The 11,931-nt window shown below is 48.9% G+C and overlaps 5 protein-coding genes across 5 annotated transcripts; 3 read left to right on the plus strand and 2 right to left on the minus strand.

The window, feature by feature from the left end:
- Nucleotides 1-256: 256 nt before the first annotated feature.
- On the minus strand, nucleotides 257-1,897 carry FIESC28_03302 (uncharacterized protein; the record flags this gene model as incomplete). Its single annotated transcript, XM_031157451.1, has 2 exons — nucleotides 257-1,318; nucleotides 1,370-1,897. The coding sequence occupies 2 exons, from the start codon at nucleotides 1,895-1,897 to the stop codon at nucleotides 257-259; spliced, it is 1,590 nt and encodes a 529-aa protein (XP_031018583.1).
- Nucleotides 1,898-3,844: 1,947 nt separating this feature from the next.
- On the minus strand, nucleotides 3,845-5,282 carry FIESC28_03303 (uncharacterized protein; the record flags this gene model as incomplete). Its single annotated transcript, XM_031157452.1, has 2 exons — nucleotides 3,845-4,006; nucleotides 4,074-5,282. The coding sequence occupies 2 exons, from the start codon at nucleotides 5,280-5,282 to the stop codon at nucleotides 3,845-3,847; spliced, it is 1,371 nt and encodes a 456-aa protein (XP_031018584.1).
- A 568-nt stretch (nucleotides 5,283-5,850) lies between these two features.
- Nucleotides 5,851-8,057, plus strand: FIESC28_03304 (uncharacterized protein; the record flags this gene model as incomplete). Its single annotated transcript, XM_031157453.1, has 4 exons — nucleotides 5,851-6,126; nucleotides 6,176-6,673; nucleotides 7,235-7,251; nucleotides 7,301-8,057. 4 exons carry the CDS (start codon nucleotides 5,851-5,853, stop codon nucleotides 8,055-8,057), a joined length of 1,548 nt encoding a protein of 515 aa, XP_031018585.1.
- A 758-nt stretch (nucleotides 8,058-8,815) lies between these two features.
- FIESC28_03305 (uncharacterized protein) lies at nucleotides 8,816-10,273 on the plus strand (the record flags this gene model as incomplete). The annotated part of the gene is made up of 1 exon (XM_031157454.1): nucleotides 8,816-10,273. One exon carries the CDS (start codon nucleotides 8,816-8,818, stop codon nucleotides 10,271-10,273), a length of 1,458 nt encoding a protein of 485 aa, XP_031018586.1.
- Nucleotides 10,274-10,785: 512 nt separating this feature from the next.
- FIESC28_03306 (uncharacterized protein) lies at nucleotides 10,786-11,555 on the plus strand (the record flags this gene model as incomplete). The annotated part of the gene is made up of 2 exons (XM_031157455.1): nucleotides 10,786-11,047; nucleotides 11,101-11,555. 2 exons carry the CDS (start codon nucleotides 10,786-10,788, stop codon nucleotides 11,553-11,555), a joined length of 717 nt encoding a protein of 238 aa, XP_031018587.1.
- Nucleotides 11,556-11,931: the final 376 nt, after the last annotated feature.

The following is an 11,931-nucleotide window of genomic DNA, read 5'->3' on the forward strand; positions in this document are numbered from 1 at the left end:
AGACAAGACAGTGACACACATACAGTAGACTACTCACATGCACATGAGAGACATCCAATGACGCCACTTTCTCATCAATCTCTTCACATTACTCGTGCTATAGCTGTAGAGATATAGAAATAATAGATCATACAATAACAGAAGAGTTAAAACAAAAAACATATTTCTACCAACCCATTCCATCCCATAACGCCTTTCTTTGCACATGTTGTCTAAATGTCATCAATCATTTTCGTTTCGCATCGTTGTTGCTGCTTTAGACTGTTCGCTTCTCGGTGATGGACTCGCCAAGAGGCTTGCTGACAACGAAGCCAGAGTTGGGGGCACCCAGCTCAAACACCTTGTTACCACGCAGCCATGTCTCCTTCACGCGACCGGTAAACTCGTGGCCCTCCCATGGTGAGCATCGGTTCTTCCATCGCATGTCGCCTTGAGTGAATGTCCACTCCTCGGTATCGTCGAACACGCAGATATCAGCATCCATACCGACTCGGATAGCACCCTTGCGGTGGGAGAGACCGACTTGCACAGCAGTAGCTTGAGAGCAGAGACGGACGATATCGGTGATGCTGGGCGTCTTGGAGAAGTCGGCGCGCTTCTTAGCTGCGGAATAGAGAATGGGGAGACCGAGGCCGACAGAAGAGATACCACCCCAAGCGGCGAAGAAGTCACCGCGGGCCTTCTCCTCGGCATGGTTCTGAGTCTCGGGGACTGTCATGACGATACCGGAGTCGTTGTGAGGAATTTCGGGTCGGGCTGTGTCGAGGTGCTGAGGAAGGAGCTTGAGCTGAGGTGTGCAAGGCGAGTGATCAGACACGACAGTCTTGATGCACGAGTCCTCGGCGATGAGTTCTTCCCAGAGGCCATCGCGGTTCTTGCCCTCTCGGATAGGTGGGCAGCACTTGTGTCGAGTGTCACCCTTCTCGATCTCCTCAGCGGTCAGGCCGAGGTAGTGGAAGCAAGTCTCGGCTGTGATGTTGATACCAGACTGACGAGCGGCCTTGAGAAGGGGAATGCACTGGGTAGCGGAAAGATGGACGATGTGGAGGTGGAGGTGAGGAGCAATGTGCGCTTGGCTGAGAATCTCCTCGACGGCGTATGTTTCGAAAGCAGGAGGTCGGGACTCGAGGAAGGTCTTGTAAGCGTTAAGCTCACCAGTAGGGGCAAGGGGTGCTTCGGAGGCCTGGACTGTGTCGCCGACGGACTGGGTGATGGGAGGGATCATCTCGGCGTGAAACATAAGGGTGGTCTTGCTGTCCTTGAGGGTTTCCATGGCGAGGGCAATATCCTTGGAAGAGACGGCGGGGAACTCATCAACCTAATGATTGTCAGTTTGCTATTTGGCTTATAGGATACAGGTTCAACTTACACCAGACTCGATCAAGAAACCCTTGAAACCTCGAACACCAGCCTCGACGAGAGGAAGCAGCTCATCGGCATTGCCAGGAATGACACCACCGTAGAAACCAACATCGACCCAGCATTGTCCTTGACTGGCGCGAAGCTTCTCCTCGAAGCCGTGGAGAGTAGTGGTAGGAGGAATGGCGTTAAGAGGCATGTCAACGACAGTGGTAACACCACCACTGGCAGCCGCACGGGTACCAGTCCAGAAGCCCTCCCACTCGGTTCGGCCAGGCTCGTTCAAGTGAACATGAGCATCGACGAGACCGGGCATGAGGACCTTGGAGCCATGGTCGACATAGGTTGTGCCAGCAGGGAAACTGGATGAGGGAAGGACTTCGGGGATGATGGAGACAATCTTTCCAGTGACGGGGCTAACAACAACTGAAGCGGGAGTGACAACAAGAGACTCGTCAGGAAGAGTGACGACGACTCTGGTTGACACAAGGACTGAGAGAGGACCCTCGGGGTATTGTTCAGCGCTGGGAGAAGTCATGATGGATGATATGAGTGATAAGGATAAGGAGGATAAGGGATAAGGAGAGGAATAAAGAGAAGGAAAAGATGGAAAGGGAAAAAAAGACAAAAGATGTCAAACAAAGCTACTACAAGCTTGGAACCAAAATCTGGGGAAAGCTGGTTCACTCTCTTTTCCCAATTCGGATGTTCTTGAGATGCTGCTCTTATCCTTATCTCTCTGGCTCTTGTTGGAGGGGTGGCTTTGAGATTCGCCAATTGGTGGGGTTGCGACTCAAAGATAAGAGAGTCAGACGGAGCCAAGCGGTATGATGCGTCTGATAAGGATCTATTCTATCGACCAACAAAAAGGATGAAAGATAATTGGTTTGTTTTACTTCAACGAGTGTTGGTATAATGAAGAAGGAGAAGAAGAGGGAAAAAAGCCACCCCCAGGATTCGGCTATAGCCTACTTCTTATCGTGACTCTTCGGCTCGGTATTTTCACGGACAGTTTTATTCATTATTCGATCAAAACACCATTCTTCCAATCAATCATTTGCCTCCCGCTCCCCCTGTTCCTCTCTTTTCTTTCTAGTCAGCTCTACTATTCCACTTATAACCCTCGCACAAGTCCGATGTGTATGTGTTGTTCCCCCTTCCACTTCCCACTTGTGCATATCCGGTCCCAGTTTGCCAGTGCCAGTCCTTTCTAGACGGCCCAGTCCAGTCCCACTTACAGCTCAAAAGCTTAGACTAGCTTATCACTGCGACAGAGGGAAAAAAATCTGGAATTCAGGGTCCATCGGACACAGCCGGATGCCGGTTTCTCACGAGTCGCGACCAATCAGAGACTCGAATCTCTAAGCCGAAGGCGGTAGTGGGTGATTGAATCGAGTAAATATCGAGTAATACAATGCGAATGGAAGTCAAAAGAGAGCAATTACTAGCGCGTGTAACGCCGTTGCATTCAACAAGTGTGTCGGATATTTTCGTTACTTTGACCTTTTTCCTTACTAAGAATGGCAACAGTCTGAGGCTATTCGGGGTCGACGATACCGCTACCAACAGCCATTCGAGGCCCTGTGAGAGGAATGTCCCCGTGAGGCCATTCACTCTTAAATCCGTCAGCCGACAATATTTCATTCTAGCAATTTCTCAAAATAGTGCTTCTCGTGTCTTTGGCGGATGACTTGCCCCTACCTTGGACACGTTTCTATCGAGTAATGCAATCGGATCGTCGTGGTGTTTTGGCTCTAGCTCGAATCTGACCCCCCGCGGAGGAGCTGGAACCAATCCACCCCGTAGGCTGGTGGCTGGGCCTTTTCTGACCTAGCTTCCTCTCTTTTCTGAGGCTTACTCGATCAATAGATTTGGTATTACTCGATCAAAACACGAAGTTGAGCCTTTCTATGCATCCCCGAGGTTGCAATGCAAAAAGTCTTGAGCGTCATCCGCTTCACTTGCCAAGGCATGCCGATATCCAATATCTAGCTGTCGTCATCACACCCTCTGATTCTCAAAGCTGTAAAGCAGCTGAAAGAAAAGGTACTCTGTACTGTACAATTCTCCCAAATAGGCGCTTATAAGCGGCGTCCAGTAATCTTATCATCATCATGTCGAGTATGTTAGAAAAATAGAAATAAGTAGTACAGGTATAGTATAATCATACATGCATCACTTTCCCTCCCAGCCGTCTAGATCCCTCGGTTTTAGTTTGTTCAAAAGACAAGACAAAGCAAGCCTAAAAGCACAATCATACACCGCCATGCTAGGCCAATGCTACCAACTCCCGTCCCAGCTGACCATGTCTTGCTCATCCCGTCATCTCGAGATATTCCTGACTTTTCTCCATGTATTTCTTTTCTTTTCCATCGTTAAAAAAATAAGTGATATGATGTGATGTTGTATTTGTACACGGCAGACGAAACTGGACCACCATCATCCAGATCATCATGCCTTTTTCCCTCCATACTACTCGGCACTTTTACTTCTGTCGCTTGAGTGACTTGTGCGCCATCTCGATCAATCCATCCTTGGCCTCGCTATCGGGAAAGTCCGCAATCGAGGCAATGGCTTTATCCACGTATTCTTGCGCCAGAGCTCGTGTCTGCTCGATACCGTCGCTTTGGAGAACCAATTCACGTGCCTGATGTATTATTAGCATGGATCGTCTCCAACAAATGTGATTCGCCAAGACAATGCAACCAACTTACCCTTTGTACGTCACCCTCCTGGGCGAACTTGCGGCCCACGAGCGCTCCGAGCTCCGGCATCTGTTTCCAGGCAAATAGCAGTGGTGCTGTCGCAAGACCCAACTCCAGATCTGCACCCGCAGGCTTTCCTAGATCTGATCCACTCTGCGTATAATCCAAAAGGTCATCCACCAGCTGGAAGGCCAATCCAAGGTTTCGTCCGTACGAGTATGCTGCGTCAACTGTCACAGGATCGGTGTTACCCAGCAAAGCGGCAGCTCGGCACGATTTGGAGATAAGAGAGGCGGTCTTGAGGTAGGTCTTTTGGAGGTAATATGTGACTGTCTCCTCGGACCACTTGGGATTCCGCTCATCACGTTCTGTGTTCTTAAGCTGCATGAACTCGCCTTCCACCAAGTTGGCAATAACGGTAGCCAGCAGCTCAACAACCTCGGGGTTGCGAAGACGAGCTAGCGCAACAGATGCCCTGCCGAGCAAGAAGTCACCGGCTAGAACGGCCATTTTGTTGCCGAATTCCAAGTTCGCTGACGGCGAGCCTCGTCGAGACACAGAGTGGTCGATAACATCGTCGTGAAGAAGCGAAGCCGTGTGAATCAGTTCCGTAATTTCGGCGAGTCGTCGCTGGCTAGGAAGAATGTCTGAGTTGGCGTCGGGAACCTCTTGTTCGAGGGATGAGAGAGGATGAGTTGAAGGGTTTACGTCGGCGAGGATCTGAGCTGGTGATAACGAAGTGTCGACGCCACGAGATGTAACTGTAGGAGCGGTAGGAGATGTTTTGGGGCAGAGGTAGGTTGCTCTACTCATGAGTAAAACGATCAAGGGCCTAACATGCTTGCCCTCAGCCTGGGTATAGTATTTGGCAGCACGGTCGAGTGACGGATGTCCGGAGCCAAGAAGTTTTCGAATGTTGCCTGTGAGGAACTTCATTTCCTTGGCAACGGTCCGCAGAGGATCGACATGCATCGCATCCTTGGAAGCCTTCTTGACGACGTTGCTCACGACATTAGAAGCGACCTGCACAGCAGCGCCCCACGCTGAATCTCTTCGTGGGCTGGTGTGCAACGAGGCGCTGTGTATCCTCGTAGGACCTCGACTGACGGTCAATTGTCTGCACAGAGCGCACGCGGGTGCCGCTGCCAAATTTGTCCTCGTCCACATCGCCTGTCTAGCCATGGTGCCGCGCACCACCGAGGCCCCCGGACGGAGCATCATCGCCTTCGCACACTGAGGCGATTTATATGGATCGAGAGGGAAATTCGGTCGGTAAAAAGTCGAGGGTTATGTCCACATTCGCCCAGGTATATCGATAATAGTCGTCGTAAAGTGTCTTGTCGCCAATTGGGAGGATCAGTTGATATCGGGATCCGAGGGAAATTTGTCGAAAATAGATTTTTGGATTTTTGAACCTCGCCTCTAGTTATCGATTTGGTCCGATGGATGGACCTCTAAACTTTTCCAGCTCTAGCTGTGTTCTGCTAAGCCGGGGGGTTAGCGGGTCCATCCGACCAGAGCCCGTGGCAGGCCGTCGATTCAGAGGTTGTGATTGGTCAGGAGTGCTATGGGGCCGTTAAGCTAGAGCGTCAGCGGATGAATCGCTACCGATTCTGAGGAACTGGCCTGTAATTGATGCCTGCGAATTCATTAACTTTGACTTTCAATGTTAATTAGACAAGGATCGACTACAATTCAACGACTCTAGCATCGCATTTATCGCGCGGTCTTTATTGCCCGATATTCATTCAGTTTGCTCTCATACAACGAAATGGTTCTCCTTACAATGACATCCTCCATCGTGGAGGCATTAGCGACTGTTGAACCACCAGAAACACCAGAAAACGAAGATCATGATAGCGAAAACGAGACCCAAGAATCGTCAAAACCTACGAACGAACCTTCGTTAGACGATCCCGAAATCGGAAAGCCTATATCACATGGCCAAATCGTGGACTTGTGGAAACGCTCGAAAGCACAAGACAACACAAACTACACACTCGAACAACTTCTACGCGGCGCATCCGTCTACATCCCTCCACCACCTCCGAAACCCGAGCCTGTATGTCCACTAGCGACTCTCGAATGCACAAGAGCTAACCAGTTTCCAGTCCCCCGAATACAAAGCTCTTATGGCCCGTCTCCGCCGCGACGAAGAAGCTCGCTCCTACGAACGAATGATGAACCCTATACCCCAACAAGAAACATTCAAAGATCGCTTTCCTTCCAGCGCAGCTGCATTTGCAGAAGTTAATCGCCCTACAACAGCTGCGGATCTTGGCGACGATGATATTGCGATGGAGGAAGTGCACAAGCAGGTCACACTCATCATCAATTTCTTGGTCAGCATAGCCGGCGTTGCTGGCACATTATGGGTCACAGCGCGATGGTGGAGTTTGCCATCGAGGTTATTCCTAACTATGGGAGGGAGTATTCTCGTTGGTATCGCGGAAGTGGTGGTCTATAATGCGTATATGTGGAAGATGGATGAGGGGAGGAAGAAACATGGCAAGGTGAAGGAGGTGAAACAGGTCGTTGAGAGCTGGGTTTTGGGCAAGGACGACGATCAAGATGCGAAGACGGTGCTGCTCAGCGAAAAAGATGATGCAGTGAACGATGGAGTCCGGAAGCGAAAGACTGAACATACAAGACATGACCAGGATACTAATTAATACTGTTGGCCAGATCGTCAACTTCGCTTCTGAGCTCAAATACGAATAATACCAGCGCATTGCGAATGCATGTGGATACAAAGCAGTGTAGTTGACATTTTCTTCAAGTGTAAATTTAGCAAAAATACCAATGACATCTGTTCATCTTGATACCTATCTAACCCCCATCCATGGTGATATCATGGCTGATTTTAGGGTATAGTGATCGCATGTGACTGCGCGCCAGACGCGTCTCGACGCGACATCCTGGTGGGGATCCTTGTCACATTTAATGGCTTTCTTTCTCCAGCAAGACAGCAAATTGGGTCGAGGCTGTTCATTCATGTTCGTTTCTTCGTTCACATATTATTATAATCAGTTCTCTGCTTCACTATAATTCTTTCTGCCCCCGTGTACATCAATTGCCCAGCTATTGCGATTTGTTTACTTACGCTTCTACCTGAGTTGACAAGATCGATATCGTCTATCTTTTGAGTCCGGCATGGGATCTTTCTGAAGCTCAAACAACTGAAAATGTACGTCAAAACGTTAGATTTACAAGATTGATAGAACTAACTCGAACAGGTCCGAAAGCCCAGCCCCATCTGCATCGCGACCACGCGCCAAACCACTACGAACATACGGCAAACGAAGCATAAGGGACGACTCTCCGCGACAACAGAGCTTAAAGAAGCCGCGTGTTTCGCCAGAGACGACTCCTACGGAAACATCAGCACCCAAAGAGACGGATGAAGGGTTACCTTCGCTGCCGAAGATAGTTGCAGAAGACACTCAGAATACTACCAAAACCACCGCACCAACCAAACCTACAAAGAGTTCGATCCTAAACTTCTTCAAACCTATACCCCCGTCGTCCACAGTGGCTTCAAGTCCAAAGAGTGACGAACCACGACCTGGGTCGACACCGCCATCTTCACCACCAGCACCGAGGACAGAAGCACGGAAGAAACCACGACTATTGCGCTTTCGCGCCACTTCGCTTCCTATACTAGACGGAGAGAATAGTGAGGACGATACTCAGCAAATGGAAGGCGTAAAGGATGAAGAGGAGAGCGGCGCAAAGCCTACGAGGTCAACTCTTAGGGAGAGTTCGTTGAATCGGGAATCGAGCAGCAATAGCGATGCAAAAACAGGGAAGAAAGCAAAGGGGAAATCGACGGTGCAAACGACACTGAATCTTTCCTCTCAAGCAGCGTTTTCTGAGTGCAAGGTCTGCAATACAGTCTGGAATCCGCTATATCCCGACGATGTCAAATACCACACGAAGCAGCATGCGGCGGTTCTACGGGCGAGGAGAAAAGGGAAGGAGAATGAATTATAGGATTTTGATACCCAGCTTATGAATAATGAAATAAATATGCATACTGCATACTTCCGGCGTTGTGTAACTTGGTGCAGGAGTATTGGTTGCTGTGATGTTCACATAATCCTACAGAGCTACGCATTCTATTGGATGTATTTGTTCCAGGAACTCAATTAAATAGATGGGCAGTAGCTTTGTCGTAATTGGTGGAAGGAGATTGGTGCTCTTGTAAGTAACATGGATCCTTGCAATAGGGCTGAGCCAGAAGTGCTAACGTCGATCACCGCTGTCTTCTTCATGGGATGATCAACAGTACACGAGAGTATCGGTCGCAAGTTCTCTCCTCGGGTTATATTTTCTTCTCTCTATTGGTAAAGTGAAGTGTCCAGCTGGAATGCTCATTGGCATGACTCAAGGTTGAAACGAAGGTAGCATCGGGTCATCCTGTACATTTACCCATGCCTTTAAGGTGGCTGTGCTTATGGTGATAAGTTCAAGCGAAGGGCGCCAAAACTGGAAAAGAAACATTCCAATCTATTTGTTTCACAACAGAATGCTTGTACTCTCTGACACAGAACGACACAATGGCGCGAAAACCTGGTAATGGGTGTATTACATGTCGGCAAGTCACAGCTCTTATGAGCTCAGTTCAGTTGAGTTGACTAACCAATCTGATCAGCATTCGCCGCGTCAAATGTGACATGAACAAACCTTCCTGTCAGCGCTGCTTGTCTTCTAGACGTAAATGCGATGGTTACTTACCGGAGAACTCGACCATGACACGCCGGCAGCTTGCAGAAGCAGCTCGTCAAATCTCAGCCGTGGGACCCATCTCACAAGCTCTATCTCAGTATCCCGGCAGTACAGCGGGCAGACCAGCGAACTTGACGCTCTTTGACGTGTTTCGTACACTTACGGCGCCATCAACGGCTTCATTTATCCCGTCACAGTTTTGGACAAAGGAGATTTTGCAGTTGGCGCATAGTGAGCCGGCAGTGTGGCATGCTACGCTTGCGCTGGGAGCTATTCACCAGAGGCATGAGTTGTATTTTCAGGGCTATGGAGATGAGAGTGAGAAGATGTGGAATGATGCGAATGAAAGCTATGGACGCGCGATATCATGTGGTCGGGAAGTGAAAGATCCAACGAAACTTCTCTCACTGAGTCTTGCGCTTGTGTCTATTACGCACCTGATAGGGCGATGGTCCGATAGTCAGGTTCACATCATGGCTGCGCACAGGCTATTGAACCAGGCAGGATATAGTATGGAGACTTCGAGCGCAGCTGAGATGTTGACGCGTTTGGATTTACACGCCATGACATTCTCCGACTCGAGTGCTCCATATCCTTATCAGAATGCCCCTAGCAGGGTATGGATTGATGAACATATGCAGCGCATCGCCGGTCTTCAGAACTATGCACAAGCAGGAACGGCATTGTTTGGGGTCATGAGGAGACTCATGATGATGGCCCAAAAAACAGCGGACGAACTTGATGGAAGCTTGACGGAAGAGGAAGATTTAATAGAAGTGACAAGGAGGGACCTTGCGTCATGGGAGTATAAGATGGGACAGTTTGAGAAGAACCACGCAAATCCACACGATCAGAGAGGCGCAATATCTATCAGGCTGTATCATGCTCTCATGCGTACATTCCTGGCAGGAGGAGCATTTGGCTCAGAGTTGCGATGGGACAATTTCCTCGGTCTTTACGAACGAATTCTCACGCTCGCAGAGACACTATGCGCCAGCACACAGAACTTCCATGTCAAGTCACCTCTTTCTCTCGAGCCTGGCGTTATAGTCCCGGTTTTCATGGTCGCCCAGCGCTGTCGTCATCCATGGCTTCGTCGTCGTGCAATTGCATTTCTGTATAAGCTTAAACGACAAGAAGGCATGTGGTTCAGCGACGGTGCAGCAGCAGTAAGTAAGAAGATCATGGAAATCGAAGGGCAGAAGTATTTCGAAAGCGATCTTGCAAATACTGACGATAATGCATCATCTCTTGCTTCGGGGGATGTTCCGTGGGAAGCTTGGGCAAGTGTTAATGTTGAGAGTTTACCTGCCAGGACAAGCTGGGCGGGTATCGAGAAAGTCCCTGAAGAGAAGAGGATGCGAGAGACGATGGTGATGGTTTGTACAGAGGAGAGGAGGATTGAATTATCGCTTATAATGAGTTCAGGCGATGATTATGAGTCTTATGGCAAAGTGAGGACTGAATCGATAACATATTAGAAGTCGAGTAATGTACCCATGTAATCCCATGTTTTGCGTATTCGGTGGTGGTCTAAGTCATCTTCGCGTTCGTATTCGCAAACACCAACCAAAACATCGCCAACGGGCCCCGGACTGCCCGAATTTCCAGCTTTACAGCTGCAGAAGGTCCACCTCTTTATATACTCGTTCCTTCTTTCCTAAGCTGACTACTAGGCGGCCAATGGGGTTGCTTGTCTTTTAATTATTTCCACTGATAAAGTAGAATGGTTCGACCCCGGATCTCAAGTTTCCGTGACGGTGCCAGGATCCGTGCATTGGCGATGCTTAGATCTACGTAAGATTCGTGGTAATTGTGATTTTCAGGGAAGGAACAACTGGTTGGCTATGTGACACAAATTGTTTAACAGCCCTGCTGTGGCTTTCTGGTCGTTGTTTATAAAGGGTACTCAACTCTCAGCTTTTGTCTTACAGTAACACGGCAGCCTCTTTACTTCAACTTGACAACACTCACTTCTCATATAATCGACAAGATGGACACTATTGTAGAAGCTGTCAATGCAACGGGAAGAATTCCTCTCCATCCATACTCCCCGTTAAATGCGCTTCTTCCCGAGTATGTCGCCAACACAATACCCTCTCGCATGCTCGTTGGTAGCTTTGTCGTTATGTCATTTGCCATCTTTGCAGTAACACTACTGTTCATCAACTCAGCGCCACGAAAGCTGTCTAAAAGAGAGATCTTTGTGACGATGTGGTTTGCCCTTTGCGGATGCATCCATTTCTTCTTTGAAGGTAAGTTCCATACTCACTATTGGTTTGAAGCTTGCAATACTAATGATAACCAGGCTACTACGTCGCCAACTTCACCGATCTCTCTAGCAAACTCAGCCTCTTCGCCCAACTCTGGAAGGAATACTCTCTCTCAGACTCCCGCTATCTGACTCAGGATTCGTTCCTGGTTCCTATGGAGGCCATCACCGCTATTCTCTGGGGTCCCATGTCCTTCTTCTGCGCATGGAGCATTGTCAAGCAACACCCTCTGCGACACCCCATCCAACTCATTATCAGCGTTGGTCAGCTGTACGGAGATGCTCTTTACTTTGCGACCTGCTATTTCAACGAGATTGTGCATAACATTGTGTACTGCCGTCCTGAGCAATTCTACTTTTACATGTACTATGTGTTTTGCAATGCTATCTGGATTGTTATTCCTGCGGCATTGGTGGTGCAGAGCATCGTGGCTACCAAGAGAGCTTTTGCGAAGGTTCAGGCTGCTGAGATGAACAAGAAGGCTTTGTAAGCGGAAAGGTATTCATGATATGGACTCATTGGAAGGGACAAGGGGCTGGTGGTTGTGCTGCTCAGCGATACATCATGATTTCGGAAACTGATTGTTAGCGATAAAAGTTGTTGGAGCTTGTCAATAGAGGCTTTGTTGTGAAGGAGCTTAATGCGAATATTCCAATATTGCGTCAAGATCGTGGCGTATTGGCCCTTTTGCTGCTACGGTTGGGCGACATGCATCTCACAGCCAAGTAGCACAGTTATACTTCCACCCCAATATCTTTATATACTCTAACACATAAGAAACTGTCACATACGACCACAGCTCGTAGAAAACACGGGATCCCGTCCGCTCTCCCTTAGTTAAGCTGCGAAGCGCTGGATTAGTAGTT

The sequence above is a fragment of the Fusarium coffeatum genome, assembly GCF_003316985.1.
Source record: "Fusarium coffeatum strain FIESC_28 chromosome Unknown BRIP53273_contig_69, whole genome shotgun sequence".
NCBI lineage: Eukaryota > Fungi > Ascomycota > Sordariomycetes > Hypocreales > Nectriaceae > Fusarium > Fusarium coffeatum.